The 17,793-nt window shown below is 44.1% G+C and overlaps 1 protein-coding gene across 4 annotated transcripts in view; it reads right to left on the reverse strand.

Annotated features, from left to right (window-relative positions):
- Nucleotides 1-339: 339 nt before the first annotated feature.
- The window catches only part of TMX2 (thioredoxin related transmembrane protein 2), a 28,386-nt gene continuing 10,932 nt past the window's right edge, over nt 340-17,793 (reverse strand). Inside the window, exons 2-9 of one of the 4 annotated variants that reach the window (XM_030917834.1) lie at nt 17,122-17,174; nt 3,990-4,050; nt 3,634-3,747; nt 2,913-2,989; nt 2,573-2,679; nt 2,304-2,369; nt 2,084-2,213; nt 346-1,207 (exon numbers count right to left, since the gene is read on the reverse strand). In XM_030917834.1, the coding sequence (XP_030773694.1) occupies nt 1,061-1,207; nt 2,084-2,213; nt 2,304-2,369; nt 2,573-2,679; nt 2,913-2,989; nt 3,634-3,747; nt 3,990-4,032 (684 nt within the window). In that variant the 5' untranslated portion in view covers nt 4,033-4,050; nt 17,122-17,174 and the 3' untranslated portion in view covers nt 346-1,060. Of the gene's footprint in view, nt 1,208-2,083; nt 2,214-2,303; nt 2,370-2,572; nt 2,680-2,912; nt 2,990-3,633; nt 3,748-3,989; nt 4,051-17,121; nt 17,175-17,793 lie in introns of those variants that run through there. The other 3 variants (XM_010382802.2, XM_010382803.1, XM_030917835.1) reach the window with 3 other exon arrangements.

Genomic DNA, 17,793 nt, shown 5'->3' on the forward strand with positions numbered 1-17,793 from the left:
ACACAGCAGGAAGGGGCGGAGACAAGAAAGGTCCTATTGCAAGCCTCGCTTCACGCCGTCTTTTCTGTACTTTTGCGTCGCGCTACATGTTGTGTGCAACGATGCGCCGCCAAACTCTCCTCCCTGGCAACTGCGAACCAATCCCAAACTAAACCCACCACCTAACAACAGTGGCCCCTATTCTAGGCTTATGGAAACTAGCCTTCTGCAACTCTTGCCAATCCTGGGGATCAACGCCCGGCCTTTGGTAAAACCGAATAGGATGACCTTTGACGTCAAGATGGGCAATTCCTCTGCAGTTGCCAGGCTTTTCTAATACAGGAACACACAAAGGCGCAATCAAAAGGAAATCCCAATCTTTTTATTGTGGAAAACCATCAACTGGGTGTGGGGAGTAGGTCAGAGGGTTAGTGAAAGTCCAGGGGATTTCTCCTCCAAGTCCTATCACACAAAGGAAAGCCTCAAGCCTCTATTCACCCCTTTTCAATCCCCACAAAATAAGGGGTATTCAATATCGTCTTCAATGATAAAAACTTTGTGGTTAAAGGTTTCTCCTTAGGACTAGTGACAAAGTTAGGCTTATGCTTTTAGTAAAGACCATAAACCAAGCCAGAAGGGCTTAAGGAACCAAGAGTCCTTGAGGGAAAATTCTTAGCTTTCTATACCCCAGCATCTTAGCTTAGGGTTAAATCTAGGTCTAACCAGGCTGTGCAGGTCAAGTAAGAAGGAATAATGAAACCATAGTTTCATAGAGAAACCATGGAGATGTCTGAAGAGTTGATAACACACTGACCCAAGCTTGGAGGAAACCCATTTCCCCCTCCATCATAGGAGATCTCTTTCTTTCTTGCTCCAGTGAAACAGTTGGCCACCGCATGGCAGGCCTTCTTGTAGGGTGCCTGACAATTCCCTAGATGCCTCTTTAAAATCAGAAGCAGCATCCTGCCCCACCCAGTCACAGCCAAATGGAAAACACAAATAAAAGGCTGTAGCCTCAGGCTTGTGGTTATGGAAGGAGCCTGGAATTGACAGGAGAGGAAGCACTGCCAAAGTGAGGATCTTATTTGTCCTTCTTGCTTTCCCCATCAGACACTCTGATGGGGGTTGGAGCCACAGGCTGCTCCTCGGGGATATTGTCTCCAGCCTTTGATAGCTTCTTGGCCCGCTGGTATAGCTCATTTAAGTTAAATTCTCGGATCACATTCTCCTGCACAAAAGAGATGCACAAATCAGGATCTGGGTTGGAAGGGAGAGTAAAGAGCCTGGGAAGTAAGGTATTTTACACACAGTCTGGGAAAGGAAGGAGTAAGCAAAGGACAAAAATCTTCCCTAACCTTCCTCTTTTTTAGGTACCCAGAAAAGTCAACTAATAGTTAAATACCCATTATGTGCCAATGGGTATTTAACTATTCAATGGGTATTTATTCACTGTGCCAAGAATTATATATACCTAAATTATTTAATGTAATCTGCAAAGCAATCCTGTAAGCCAGGGGTTATTACCTCCAATTAACTGACAAGGAACCTAACACCTACAGACAATATGTTCAGGGGCCTTCGAGACCAAATCTTTTTTTTTTTTTCCTGATGGAGTTTCGCTCTTGTTGCCCAGGCTGGAGCACAATGGCACAATCTCAGCTCACTGCAACCTCCGCCTCCCAGGTTCAAGCGATTCTCCTGCCTCAGCTTCCTAAGTAGCTGGGATTACAGGCATAAGCCAGCACACTTGGCTAATTTTGTATTTTTAGTAGAGATGGGGTTTCTCCATGTTGGTCAGGCTGGTCTCGAACTCCTGACCTCAAGTGATCTGCCAGCCTCGGCCTCCCAAAGTGCTGGGATTACAGGCATGAGCCACCATACCTGGCCTGAGACCAAATCTTAAACTAATAATTGTTCCCCAGTACTAGCAGGTCTGGCACATAATATATATTTGCTAAGTGAATTAATACACGAGGTCTAGTAACTAGTCCACACCCTCAAAGCTAATGGGCAAGTGGCAGAACTGTGAATCAAAGCTGGGTAGGGCTCAAAAGCCCACCTACTGTTCTACACCCTTCATGCACCTGCCCTTCCTTTCAGGTACCTCAGAGAAGGTCCATGAGACAGCCCGTCCTTTCTTGTCAATCTGTGGCCGCCGCATTACCTCCTTGCCACCTTGGAACAGGATCAGGGTAGGGAGCTGCTTGGTGAGGGGTGATGTGCTCACTTTGTACCTGCAGGGCCCAGAAAGTTCTCTAAATGCCCCTGTGTATAACACTCAAAGTGATTCCCTGCTCAGACCCTCTGCCCAGGTCTTTACATACCGCGTACTAACATCAGTATAGCATCCAACATCCACCTTCCCAAAATTTAACCCTGTACAGTTGTACCTGAAAAGAATATATTATTTAATATACTGAAAAAAAAAAAAACAATGGATCAAGGAAAGTGGAAGTATCGATATTTAAGAGGGGAGAGGGAGATGCCTTTGGTTGCCAAGTGTAAAAATCAAGGACAAAAGAAAAAAAAAACAACAGTGAGAGGGAAGGCACAGCATCTTCATTTCCACCATCTCTCCTTTTGCACTACTCACTTGAGGGAGAGGTCAGCATAGATAGGAGCAAATGATTGGCAGTCATTAGACCAGTTGGCAAAGAACTCCACAATCCAAGTGACCCTCTTGTCCCGTTCTAGTTCCTCCTGCCAAATACAGGGAAGAAAAGTGAGCTGGATCCACATAGCCTCCTGGGAAGTTTTACACCTTAGCATCTAATTCCTCATCCTGGGGTTCCCTCTCCCCCGGCTCTCATAATGAACCACAGTGCCCTTGATATCCATTTTGAAGCACTGTTGTTCCTCCTAGTGAATGCAGAGCACAACTACAAAATCACCCACAAGGGACCCAAGAAACAGAAAAGGGGAAGAGCACTCACATCAATGGTTTTATCATTGAAGTACTTGATATACTCAGGGCCCATATATAGGGGGGGTTTGCACGTCATCAGGAACACTAAACACAGAAAGAAGATGTCAGAGGAAACATAAAAAGCCTTACACAGGGAATTTACTTCCAAACCAACCCAAGGATTTCAGCCCCCAAAGAATACATACACACTTGTGGATGTATGTAGATGACCAACACATTCCCTACCTCTACAAATACAGTCTCTGTAAACTGTTATCATCTGAGCTACATATATAATTAATTAGGTACGAGATATGGAAGAAGGGTATGGAGAAACATGTTTGGGATTGCAACTGTTGGGACTGTGGTTTCCACAATCAAGTCTATCAACACAGTCTTTTTTTTTTTTTTTTTTGAGACAGTCTCGCTCTGTCACCCGGGCTGGAGTACAGTGGCCTGATCTCAGCTCACTGCAAGCTCCGCCTCCCGGGTTTACACCATTCTCCTGCCTCAGCCTCCTGAGTAGCTGGGACTACAGGTGCCCGCCACTTCGCCCGGCTAGTTTTTTGTATTTTTTAGTAGAGACGGGGTTTCACCATGTTGGCCAGGATGGTCTCGATCTCCTGACCTCATGATCCGCCCGTCTCGGCCTCCCAAAGTGCTGGGATTACAGGCTTGAGCCACCGCGCCCGGCTATCAACACAGTCTTACAAAAAAAAAAAAAAAAAAAAACAAGGTAGTCTCCTTACCTATGCAGAGTGTGATGTAAAGCAGGCCCATGCGAATATCCAAGCGGAAGAAAAGAATTGCGTTGGCCACTTTACTAAACATGAAAATATTGCCTATATGTTGCTCCACAGTGACTGAAACACAGAGATGTCACAGGGTCAGGCTGGGCTGTGCACTCCTATATGCCATTCTTTGTCCCTCTTCATGGGGCACTTTGATATAGGAGACGGGGAGGAATAGGTCCAAGTTCAAATTCAGCTTTGGAATTAAATGTAGGACAAATTTACCAAATGATTGCCACTCTCTTAACACGAAGGAAAGGACCTCCAAAGGGCATTAGATCTAACCTTATGACTGAGAAGTGGGCTAAACTTACTGGATCTGCGGTTCTTCATCATCACAATGGCACTGAGAAACATCAGGATCTCCACTTCTCTCTGGAACAGAATCAAAGTATTATAACAGGAATGCAGTGACTAGAGCTAATTTAGGTGGGAAAGGGAACTAAATATGTAATAAAAACCAATAGTGATCCAAACTGGGAATGGTAACAAGAACGAACGAACTGCAATTAGGTAAGGTGTACTGGGATAAACATCAGTCAGAAGACCTGGATTCAGGTTCTACTCCTGCCACAAACTTGCTGGTGCTTTCCTTTTTTCTTTTTGAGATGGAGTTTCACTCTTGTTGCCCAGGCTGGAGTACAATGGTGCAATCTTGGCTCACTGCAACCTCTGCCTCCCAGGTTAAAGTGTTTCTCCTATCTCAGCCTCACAAGTAGTCGGGATTACAGGTGCCTGCCACCACACTCGGCTAATTTTTTGTATTTTTAGTAGAGAGTGGGTTTCACCATATTGGCCAGGCTGGTCTCAAACTCCTGACCTCAGGTGATCCACCTGCCTTGGCCTCCCAAAGTGCTGGGATTACAGGCGTAAGCCACGGCGCCCAGCCTGCTGGTGCTTTTCAACAAAGCACTTAATTCCTTAGCTTTGGCTTCCTCAACTGAACAGTATCGATTTCAAAATGCTACTGGGGAATTAAATAATAGATTAAAAAGAGTTGTATAAAGCATGATATGGTATAAAATCGTAAGATTAGGCCGGGCGCGGTGGCTCAATCCTGTAATCCCAGCACTTTGGGAGGCCGAGACAGGCCGATCATAAGGTCAGATCGAGACCATCCTGGCTAACATGGTGAAACCCCGTCTCTACTAAAAAATACAAAAAAACTAGCCGGGTGAGGTGGCGGCCGCCTGTAGTCCCAGCTACTCGGGAGGCTGAGGCAGGAGAATGGCGTAAAAAACCCGGGAGGCGGAGCTTGCAGTGAGCTGAGATCCGGCCACTGCAGTCCAGCCTGGGCGACAGAGCAAGACTCCGTCTCAAAAAAAAAAAAAAAAAAAAAAAAAAATCGTAAGATTATTAAGATCAACTCAGTGTGACCCCTGTAGAATAAAACTTTTCCATGTAAGTTTTCTTGATAATAGCCCATTAATATAATATCTAGCTATTCCATGTGTTTAATTTTTTATTTTTGAGACAGTCTTGCTCTGTCGCCCAGGCTGGAATGCAATGGTGCAATCTTGGCTCACTGAAATCTCCGCCACCTGGGCTCATGTTTCTCCTCACTCGGCCTCCCAAGTAGCTGGGACTACAGGTGCACACTACTGCACCTGGCTATTTTTTGTAGAGACCAGGTTTCCTCATGTTGCCCAGGCTGGTATGGAACTCCTGAGCTCAGATGATCCACCTGCTTCGGTCTCCTAAAGTGCTGCGATTACAGGTGTGTCCACCGAACCCAGCGCCCATATGTTTAATTTTACTTAATCATTCCTCCCCACCCAATATTCATGGTGATAATCCACGTACTTTTGATATAATTTGAGAGCTGAAAGGGGCTTTCAGAGCTCTCAAAAGCCCTTTTCAATACTCTTGTCTTACAGTTTTCTCACCTTCTAGAACAACCTTATGGTCCAACCTGTGGCTCACATGCAGCCCAGAATGGCTTCGAATGGGGTCCAACACAAATTCATAAACTTCCTTAAAACATTATGAGATGTTATATATATATATATATATATATATATATTTTTTTTTTTTTTTTTCTTCCAGTGTGGCCCAGGGAAGCCAAAAGATTGGATAACCCTGTTCTAGAATGTAACCACCAAATGAGCAAGTGAGACATAATAAACATGACAAAGACACTGAGAAGTAATAAAATTCTAAGCCTTGAAGTGACTAAACAGACTCCCTCTTGGCTAAGGGGACCCCAGAAAAACCTTGAAAACTGAGTTCTTGGCCGTGACAGGGTGTGAGGTCAGACACCTCTTTATACCCCCTCCTTCACTTACCACCACTAGGCTTTCTTAAACAGAAAGTTAAACAGAAACCAGCCCTTTGAAAAGACTTGCTCCACCTGACATCAACCAACTGCCTGACACTGCCCCTCCCTTTTGCAGTCAGGACAAAACAACTAACCAGCATTGCTTCCTGGTAAAAGACCAGTGACCATGCAGTGGATCTGGCCAGGCTAAGGAGAATGCAGTTTCTGTGTCCTCTGCTTCACCTTTTGACTTGAGAGGGCTGAAAACTCCACCTCAGATCACACTAACATTACTTACCACTTTTGAACATGGGTCTTATGGACAGACATGAAGCTCAACTGAACATGCACATGTTTCTCCTTTCATAAATATTCATGACTCTGCCAATAGATTATTAAATATGTGTATTTGACCACCTTGCTTAGCATAAATTCCTGTTTCCTTTTACCCCGCACTCCCAAGTGTCTGTTTTTGGCTTCTGAGCGGAGGCTCTGCTTCTCTGCCTGACAGGATAGCCTGCAAGCTGCAAACGTTTATGAGAAATAAAGCTCTTCTGGCCGGGCGCGGTGGCTCAAGCCTGTAATCTCAGCACTTTGGGAGGCCAAGGTGGGTGGATCACCCGAGATTAGTCAAAATGGCAAAACTCCATCTCTACTAAAAAATACAAAAAAAGTAGCCAGGCACGGTGGCATGTGCCTGTAATCCCAGCTACTTGGGAGGCTGAGGCAGGAGAATCGCAGAGGTTGCAGTGAGCCGATATCGTGCCACTACACTCCAGCCTGGGCAACAAAGAGTGAAACTTCGTCTCAAAAAAAAGGAAAATAGGGGTGAGGGAGTATGACAGACTTTAGTAAATATTATACCCAAGACAGAAATTAGGAAAGATTTTGTTTTTTTTTTTTGAGATGGAGTCTTGCTCTGTTGCCCAGGCTAGAGTGCAGTGGTGCAATCTCAGCTTACTGCGGCCTCCACCTCCCAGGTTTAAGTGATTCTCCTGCTTCAGCCTCCCAAGTAGCTGGGACTACAGGTGTGCGCCACCATGCCCAGCTAATTTTTGTATTTTTAGTAGAGACGGGGTTTTACCATGTTGGCCAGGATGGTCTTGATCTCTTGACCTTGTGATCTGCCCACCTCGGCCTCCCAAAGTGCTGGGATTACAGCCATGAGCCACCCTGCCCTGCCAGGAAAGAGTTTCATGAATGAAACTAGGTGGGTTAGAATTAGGAATGAAAGTTGTGGAAAGGTTAATTTTATTTTAATTTAATTTAATTTTCTTTTTTTTTTTTGAGACGGAGGAGTCTTGCCCTGTCGCCCAGGCTGGAGTGCAATGGCACAACCTCGGCTCACTGCAACCTTTGCCTCCCGGATTCAAGCGATTCTCCTGCCTCAGCCTCCTGAGTAGCTGGGATTACAGGCACCTGCCACCATGCCCAGTGAACTTTTGTATTTTTGGTAGAGATAGGGTTTCACCATGTTGGCCAGGCTAGTCTCAAACTCCTAGCCTCAAGTGATCCACCTGCCTCTACCTCCCAAAGTGCTGGGATTATAGGCGTGAGCCACTGCTCCCGGCTGAAAGATGAATTTTAAAAGAGAGTTGTAGTTAACCAGGAGACCAAAGGTAGGACCAACATAAATTCTTTTTTTTTTTTTTTTTTTTTTTTTTGAGATGGAGTCTCGCTCTATGGCCCAGGCTGGAGTGCAGTGGCCGGATCTCAGCTCACTGCAAGCTCCGCCTCCCGGGTTTACGCCATTCTCCTGTCTCAGCCTCCCGAGTAGCTGGGACTACAGGCGCCTGCCACCTCGCCCAGCTAGTTTTTTGTATTTTTTTTTTTTTTTTTAGTAGAGACGGGGTTTCACAGTGTTAGCCAGGATGGTCTCGATCTCCTGACCTTGTGATCCACCCGTCTCGGCCTCCCAAAGTGCTGGGATTACAGGCTTGAGCCACCGCGCCCGGCCCCAAAATAAATTCTCAAAGGACAGACAATGGTCTATGGAGGGACTAGTTATTGCTACTGCAAACTTCATTTCTTTTCTTCCCCATACTGCAACTAGACTCTCTCCCTGCTTCTTTGCATCCAGGTAGAACTGTTTGACTAGTACTCGAGAATGGAATGTGAATAAAAGTGATTTACCACTTCTGGGTTCAAGGCAGTTAACAAAGGGTGTGCCCTTGCATTCCAGCTTTTCTTCATTTGCTGGCTAGATGATGCTGGGATGACCCAAGGCCACAGGTTGAAGACAAAATGAGCCTTGGGTTCTAGGATGACTCTATAATGCAGAGTCCTTGGTTGGTCTATTTAATTGTTTTAAAACTTTTTATTGTGGATAATTTGAAGCATACAGAAGAGAGGATAATTGAATGAACCCCTATTACCCAGCTCCAACAGTAACCAATATTTTGCCACTGTGATTTCCAATTCATATATACTACCCATTTTTTTTTCTTAGAGAAACTTAAAGCAAATTCCAGCTACATCGTTTCATCTGTAAATTCCTCACTATCAGCTGGGTGCGGTGGCTTACGCCTGTAATCCCAGCACTTTGGGAGGCTGCGGCGGGTGGATCACCTGAGGTCAGGAATTCGAGACCAGCCTGGCCTCCAGGGTGAAACCCGTCTCTACTAAAAACACACAAAAAGTCAGCTGGGTGTGGTGGCAGGCGCCTGTAATCCCAGCTACTCGAGAGGCTGAGGCAGGAGAATCGCTTGAACCCGGGAGGCAGATGTTGCAGTAAGCGGAGGTTGCAGTGAGTGGAAATTGTACCACTGCACTCCAGCCTGAGAGACAGAGCGAAACTTCGTCTCAAAAAAAAAAGAGAAAGAGTAGCACTTTTAAGGTATCAATTTGAAGAATGTTAAAGAAAACACAGTGCAGAATTTAAACATTTAAAAAGTTCTTGAACTAAAAATAATATTTGCAATAAAATCTTGTTTTAGCTAATTTAAGTTTTATGTTAGTGCATTTTTTTTTTTTTTTTTTTTTTTTTTTTTTTTTTTTTTTTTAGATGGAGTCTTGCTCTGTCACCCAGGCTGGAGTGCAGTGGCCGGATCTCAGCTCACTGCAAGCTCCGCCTCCCGGGTTCCCGCCATTCTCCTGCCTCAGCCTCCCGAGTAGCTGGGACTACAGGCGCCACCACCTCGCCCGGCTAGTTTTTTGTATTTTTTAGTAGAGACGGGGTTTCACCGTGTTAACCAGGATGGTCTCGATCTCCTGACCTCGTGATCCGCCCGTCTCGGCCTCCCAAAGTGCTGGGATTACAGGCTTGAGCCACCGCGCCCGGCCGTTAGTGCATTTTTATAAATAAAGACTAATCTCTTTTTTTTTTTTTTTTTTTTTTTGAGACGGAGTCTCGCTCTGTCGCCCGGGCTGGAGTGCAGTGGTCGGATCTCAGCTCACTGCAAGCTCCGCCTCCCGGGTTTACGCCATTCTCCTGCCTCAGCCTCCGAGTAGCTGGGACTACAGGCGCCAGCCACCTCACCCGGCTAGTTTTTTGTATTTTTTTTAGTAGAGATGGGATTACAGGCTTGAGCCACCGCGCCCGGCCAAAAAGACTAATCTCTAGAAAGGTATGTTTTCCTTTAATCATAGCCAACTGAATTATACAACCCCTTTAAAAATTCCTTCTTACTAACCTTATTATGACTTACATAGACCATTCACAGTGGTTAGGCTGTTTTACCCTAAATCTTTCTCTAGCAACCCAGTTATTTTATTTGAGGGTAAAAATTCACTCTACAAGATTCTTGGTTTCTGTTTGTTTTGAGACGGAGTTTCACTCTGGTTTTTTTGTTTGCTTGCTTGTTTTTGAGATGGAGTCTCGCTCTGTCACCTAGGCTGAAGTGCAGTGGCTCAGTCTTTGGCTCACTGCAAGCTCCGCCTCCCGGGTTCAATTCTCCTGCCTCAGCCTCCTGAGTAGCTGGAACTACAGGCACCTGCCACCACACACGGCTAATGTTTTATATTTTTTAGTAGAGACGGGGTTTCACCGTGTTAGCCAGGATGGTCTCGATCTCCTGACCCTAGTGGTCCGCCCGCCTCGGCCTCCCAAAGTGCTGGGATTACAGGTGTGAGCTGTAACTGTGCCCAACCTGAGACGCAGTTTCACTCTTGTTGCCCAGGCTGGAGTGCAATGGTGCGATCTCGGCTCACTGCAACCTCCGCCTTATGGGTTCAAGCGATTCTCCTGCATCAGCCTCCCAAGTAGTTGGGATTACAGGCGCCCACCACCAATGCCTAGCTAATTTTTATATTTTTAGTAGAGATGGGGTTTCACCATGTTGGCCAGGCTGATCTCGAACTCCTGACCTCAGATGATCTGCCTGCCTCGGCCTCCCAAAGTGCTGGGATTACAGGCATGAGCTACCATGCCTGGGCTTTGTTGTTGTTGTTTTTGAGACGCAGTTTCACTCTTGTTGCCCAGCCTGGAGTGCAATGGGGTGATCTCAGCTCACGGCAACCTCCACCTCCCGGGTTCAAGCGATTCTCCTGCCTCAGCCTCCCAAGTACCTAGGATTATAGGCGCCCACCACCATGCCCGACTAATTTTTGTACTTTTAGTAGAGATGGGGTTTCACCATGTTGGCCAGGCTGGTCTGGAACTCCTGACAGGTGATCCACTGGCCTCGGCCTCCCAAAGTACTGGGATTATGTGAGGCATCATACCCGCTGCATGCATATATATATATATATGTGTGTGGCTTACCACAACCTCCATCTCCTGGGTTCAAACGATTCTCCTGCCTCAGTCTTAGTAGCTGGGACTACAGGTGCACGCCAACAGGCCCGGCTAATTTTTGTATTTTTAGTAGAGACGGGGTTTCACCATGTTGGCCAGGCTGTTCTCGAACTCTTGACCTTGTGATCCAACCTGTCTCGGCTTCCCAAAAGTGCTGGGATTACAGGCATGAGCCACTGCGCCCTACCTGCTTTTATGTATTTTTAAGCCAATTAATTAGAGCTCTTTATATATTTTCAGTAGTGAAAATATTGTATACACACACATAAATATACAGACTTATTAGGTATGCCGATAGAAGCACACGGCATTGACTCATAACGACCTCCTTTTTTTTCCATTTTTAAAAATCTTACACTAGGCAGCTGTCAGCTAAATGGCCTTAAATTTGCATATTAAAGGCAACTCAGGTGAACATCAGCAAAATTTACATCATAAGGTAAGAAGAGAAAGTCTAGTGTGCTAGAGGGAGATTAAAAGGGTTTCAATTGCCAATTGAATGTAAAATTATATGTCTATTTTAAAGGCCTTTAAATACACACACACACACTTACACACTTCCCATAGCTATTAATTCAGTACTTTCGCCATAAGACAAATACAACTTCACCGACTTGCAAAAAAACAGAGAACAGTGGTTTTTAAGTTGAAAAGTAACAGCCGATTTAAAGCGGGCAGAAAAAAAACCAGAACCTAGGACTCGTTTTCAGTTCGACCTTAGGACTCTTTTTCTTTAATGCAAATGTGCACAAAGACCATATTACTTCCATTTTATATCAACTCTGGCAAGTAGAGATGCCAAGAAACCTACGGAGGGCCCAAAAAGGGGACATCTCCTCATTTTCTCCTTATTCTTAGATTTGTTCCCTGCCCTTTTTTTTTTCCTTAGAAAGAGGAGCTGAGCTGTAGCCTCGAGTTCTTGTGTGGTGGATTGATGCATGCTGCTTGTGGGCAGGACTCCACAGTGTCACCACTGAGTCGTTTCTGCCCTCTTATCTGTCTCTCTCCAGAGGTCTGTAACCTCCAAGAGGGCTCAAAATGCTGGGTGATCAGCCCTTACATGCATTTCCTGGATAAACCATTTTTAAAATTGTTTTTGGGGGATTTCCCAAGTGCAGGGCCACTGTATGTCTTGGGAGTCAACCCCCTGGACACTCCCATGAGGCCCCCAGTCATCCAAGGGTACCTTTCGGCTGGGAAGAGCAAATGCCCTTTCTCTTCAGAGCTGGAAAACTCAGTCTCTATGAAAACAACAGTTCAGTTCCGCACACAAATGCACACAGAAGAACCGAATCAAGATAAATTTTAGGAGAAAAAGCAATAGAGAATTCCCTTCAGAATGCATATCCAAACTACAATTAGGATCCTTAAACAACAAGTTCCTAGGAGAAAACCAGCTCAGAATAAATCAAGGACCATCAGCCCTTGAAGGGGGAGGTCCAGGGCTCAGGACAACTTAACAGTTCCACCCGAGGAGAAGCTCGAACTCAGTGGGGCTTCAACGGGCTCCTGCTGGTACCTTACCTCCGGTTTCGGGCAACTCCTTCGGGGTTCTGAGTCTTCTCTGAGACCCACGTTGGGCACCATATTATTGTTGCCAAAAAGAGTCAAACTCACAGTGAAACCCCGTCTCTACTAAAAATACAAAAAATTAGCTGGGCGTGGTGGCGGGTGCCTGTCCTCCCAGCTACTCGGGAGGCTGAAGTAGAAGAATGGCTGAACCCGGGAGGCAGAGGTTGCAGTGAGATCATGCCACTGCACTCCAGCCTGGGCAACAGAGCAAGACACCGTCTCAAAAACAAAAAAACAAACAAAAAAAAACTCTGTAAAATATTTTAAGAGATTTATTCTGAGCCAAATATGAGTGACCACGCCCCATGACACAGCCCTCAGGAGGTCCTGAGAACATGTGCCCAAGGTGGTCAGGGTACAGCTTGGTTTAATATTTTAGGGAGGCATGAGACATCAATCAAATACATTTAAGAAATACACTGGTTTCGTTCAGAAGGGCAGGACAACTCAAAGCGGGGGCTTCCAGGCTACTGGTAAATTTAAACATTTTCTGGCAGACAATTGGTTGAGTCGTCTAAAGATGGGATTCACAGAAAGGAATGTTCAGGTTATGATAAAGGACTGTGGAGGCCAAGTTTTATTGTGCAGAGGAAGCTCTCAGCAGACTTCTTAGACAGCAGGTTGTAAATTGTCTCTTACTGGGCTTAAAAGGGTGCCCAGCTCTTAGGTGATTATCTCCTGGATCTGGAAAGGAAAGAAGGAAGGAAAACAAAGGGGAGAAGGGATTCTCTATACAATGTGGATTTTTCCCAGAAGAGACTTTGCAGGGCAATTTTAAGGTATGGGAAGGAAAGAGATTTTGGGGTAAAACATTTTTAGTCTTCCTTGTTATGCCAGAGTCAGATTGGAAAGTAAGTCACAATAGATATCCAGGGTTAAATAAAACCTGTCTGATGAGAATTTATGGTTTGTAGGGCATGACTCCCCAGACCCTTTAGAAAGGAATTTGGGCAAGATAAAAAAAAAAAAAAAAAAAAAAAAAAAAATCACAGCTTAGTCCTCAGTCCCTCCTCTTGGCCAAAAAGCATTCCATAGAATATATGTGTAGGCCAACGAACACCAGCAGGTCCCAACGCACTAGGAAACCTCATTCCTAGAGTTGTTTGATTTGGCCATCTGACAGGGTCCCACAGGACTAGGAAGGCTTGTTTCTAGAGTCCTTTTGATTTGATGGTCATAGTTTTAAATATTAGCGATTTGGATAATGGAGGGAGGACATGGTATGACCTGATGTAATAACCAGTTGTTTAAGGGATGAAATGGGGTCAGGCTTAGTCTAAAAAAATCCCAGATCAGATCTATTTGCTGAGCTATTATGATCTGGGTCTTTAACTGTGCATTTCCCTTTTGCTGTATCTGGCATAATATTTACAAGAAATATCTAATGCTAATAACAAATATCATAAAGACAGTGAAGATTTGGGCGTTCAGGGTTATAGGTAGAATCTGAGGGCAGTCAACAACCCAATCAGCCAGGAAAAATCCTGCATGCCTCATCATATTCTTTGAATAGACTTACAATTTGTTTATACTCCTTATTAAGGGTTATTTGCACCCTGTGATAAATCTTACTTGAAAATTGTGATACCAACATTAAATTAGAATGTAATACATTTATTCTCGCTTCCGGCCAATTTATCTCCACAGGTATAGCATTCTGAGGGAGAATATAAATTAAATGGGAGAAATGCCTGGTCCTTGGTTTTTAAATTGTTACAGACTTATTAAAAGTAGACAAACCTATTTTTCCCACAACTTTTGTATTGCACCATATACTGGTATTTGGAAGAAAAGGTTTTGTCACAGAAGTCATATAATTCTACAGTCTTTTTTCCTCGGCAGGACTCCCTATGGCTGAGGGCCTTGAGAGTCAAAAGACTTACAGTCAATTAATTGTCTTAGGCCATATAGGAATGGATGTGGACAGGCATTCATTACTTCTTAAAATTATTATTTTTAAGTTAAAAAAAAAAAGCCGACAATAAACCCAAAAAACAAAGTTACAAGACTGACTTTTATTTTTTTAAGTTAAAAAATTTTTTAAATTTTTTATTAAATTATTTTAAAATTATTATTTAAAATTTTTTATTTATTTATTTATTTTTTTTTTTTTGAGACGGAGTCTGGCTCTGTCGCCCAGGCTGGAGTGAGGTGGCTGGATCTCAGCTCACTGCAAGCTCCGCCTCCCGGGTTTACGCCATTCTCCTGCCTCCGCCTCCCAAGTAGCTGGGACTACAGGCGCCCGCCTCGTCGCCCAGCTAGTTTTTTTTTTTTTTTTTGTATTCTTTAGTAGAGACGGGGTTTCACCGTATTAGCCAGGGTGGTCTCGATCTCCTGACCTCGTGATCCGCCCGTCTCGGCCTCCCAAAGTGCTGGAATTACAGGCTTGAGCCACCGCGCCCGGCCTAAAATTTTTTATTTTCTTAAAATAATTTTAAGTTTTTAAAAAAAAGCCGACAATAAACCCAAAAAACAAAGTTACAAGACTGACTTCTTTTTTTTTTATTTTATTTTTTATGGAAACGGAGTCTGGCTCTGTCGCCCAGGCTGAAGTGCAGTGGCGTGATCTCAGCTCACTGCAACCTCCACCTCCTGGCTTCAAGCAATTCTCCTACCTCAGCCTCCCGAGTAGCTGGGACTACAGGCTCACACCACCACGCCTGGCTAATTTTTTGTTTTTTTGTAGAGATGGGGTTTCACCATGTTGCCCAGGCTGGTCTCAAACTCCTGAGCTCAGGCAATCCACCCACCTCGGCCTACCAAAGTGCTAGGATTACAGGAGTGAGCCACCACACCCAGCAGACTGACTTATGTTTAACTTTTATGTGTTGAGCTACTGTAAGCTTGGTTTCTGTTACAGACTTATAGCAATTAGCTATACAAAACATAAGCATCATTCTGAAAAATAATTAAAAATATGTATATATACATATCTGTATCTGTAGATACATTTATCTTCACAACTTATAATTCAGAGTATTATACCCAGCAGGCTTTGTCCACAGTATTTTATCATGTCAGTAAATATTTTTCCTTAATTTTATAGTAAGCAGAAAATTTTTATGGTTAGGTTGGATGCAAAAGTGACACATAATAGTTTAGAAGGCAACCAATTTTGTTTTACCAGCTGTTTGGGCATTTTTAGTACCCCCTTCGTGATTTGGAGGGTTTAATCTTGACCTTTTTTTTTTTTCTTTGAGACAGAGCCTCGCTCTGTCAACCAGCTTGGAGTGCAATGGCACAATCTCCGTTCACTGCAACCTCCACCTCCTGGGTTCAAGTGATTCTCCTGCCTCAGCCTCCCAAGTAGCTGGGATTACAGGCATGTGCCACCACACCCGGCTAATTTTTTGTAATTTTAGTAGAGACAGGGTTTCATTCTGTCAGCCAGGCTGGTCTCAAACTCCTGACCGCAAGTGATCCACCCGCCTCGGTCTCCCAAAGTGCTGGGATTACAGGCATGAGCCATCTCAACCAGCCAATCTTGACCTAATTTTATCCCTCAAAACCATCCCTTATAACCTTATGCGCCCACCTCTTCCAAGATAGTCCTTGGGCCTAGAGGGAGGCAGCTTGTATAGTTTTAGCAGCAGAGCATTAGCAGTGAAACAGATCCAGGGTCAATGGGATACCAAATAAGGGAGATTCATGTTTCTACTTTTCAGAATACCACGATTTTGGTTTCCTTCAAAGTAAAACAAGGAGAGATAAATAATGGCTTAATCTGCACTTAAAAAGTTAGGGCTGAGGCTGGACACGGTGGCTCACGCCTGTAATCCCGGCACTTTGGGAGGCAGGAGTGGGCGGATCACCTGAGGTCAGGAGTTCGAGACCAGCCTGGCCAACATGGTGAAACCAGTCTCTACTAAAAATCCAAAAATCAGCCAGGCGTGGTAGAGGGCGCCTGTAATCCCAGCTATTTGGTAGGCAGAGGCAGGAGAATTGCTTGAACCTGGGAGGCAGAGGTTGCAGTGAGCTGAGACTGTGCCATTGCACTCCAGCCTGGGCAAAAAGAGTGTCTGAGAATCCATCCCAAAAAACAACAAAACAAAACAGGGCTGAAATCTAGTATTAAGTATCACACTTTTCCCTTAAAACAATTATTTTTTAACTATTATTGAACTTATGCAGACAACTATACTGTTATAAAATTATAGTTCTAAGTTTGGAGACCTTGGGCAAGGTAAATTTGCTTACAAGTACATACTTTACCCAAATAACTTAAAAGAAAAAGATTCTTCCGGACCCTCCTTTTTTTTTTTTTTTTTTGAGACAGCGTCAAAAAAAAAAAAAATTGAAAAGTACTTAGTTTTTGCTATCAGCCTCAATAAATGCTCCACACAAAAGACTATGCAATGGAGGATTTACATGATCTGATTTACGTCTTCAGTTTTATAGTACTAGAAAGGGAAAACATCCCCCAATTAGATATAGTACCCATTTTTTTTTTGAGACAGAGTCTCACTCTATTGCCCAGGTTGGAGTGCAGTAGTGCGATCTCAGCTCACTGCAACCTCTGCCACCCAGGTTTAAGTGATTCTCCTGCCTCAGCCTCCCAAGTAACTGGGATTACAGGTGCCTGCCACCACGCCTGGCTAATTTTTTTATTTTTAGTAGAGACAGGGTTTCACCATCTTGGCCAGGCTCCTGACCTTGTGATCCACCCGCCTTGGCCTCCCAAAGTGCTGGGATTACAGGTGTGAGCCACCGTGCCCAACCTTATAGTACCCATTTTCATAAGACATTGAGGTAAAAGGAATTACAACTACCTTACATAAAGCTTGTTTAAACATCTTACATTTTACAGTTCTATTAACCTGAATGTTTTTATGTTTTGGTCCCAGGAAGCTTTTTTTTTTTTTAAATCCCCAAACCATTTTACCTTTTCTGGTGCAAAGGGCTTGGGTTCTCAGCAGGGGGTTGCATCTATAAGACCTATGAAGGATAAGATATTTGATAAGGCTTCTTAAACAGACCCATGATTCTGTGGGACGGGCACCCATGTAAAACAGGCCCTCTTAACCTACAAATTTACCATGACCTGGGTAACAGACATAGTTGGTGGGAGGATATCCCAGTTAGCATAAAGCTAGTCCAACATGGCTTGTATATGAAACATACTAACTGCTTCATCTCGGGTACTTCACTTGGTATTTCAAAGGGAGAGTTGGGCAATTCCCTTCTCAGGGCAAACAGACCTTATAATGGCATTATCTGGCCCACGAGCTGATTGCTTTTTTCAGGAATAAACCTCCTGTGCGTTTGGATCATGTATACTCAGTGACTGTTCAGTAATGAGCTGTGGGTCCTGCATTAATCCAAACAAGCTCTTAAATTCTGTAGCATTTAAAATTAAGAATTTTGTCCTTAAAGTGGTTATTTTTACAATTCACTATAATAAAGTTTTTTTTTTAAAAAAAGAAGCTGAATGATACTAATCTACAAGATGGAACAATTCCTTTACATTACACCCTTTGGTTTTAAATAGTTACTTGGTTTTGCCCTTCCCCTATATCGACTATTTTCTTGGTAACCTGTTACCCTGGCTTGTTTT

The sequence above is a fragment of the Rhinopithecus roxellana genome, chromosome 15 (assembly GCF_007565055.1).
Source record: "Rhinopithecus roxellana isolate Shanxi Qingling chromosome 15, ASM756505v1, whole genome shotgun sequence".
Classification (NCBI taxonomy): domain Eukaryota; kingdom Metazoa; phylum Chordata; class Mammalia; order Primates; family Cercopithecidae; genus Rhinopithecus; species Rhinopithecus roxellana.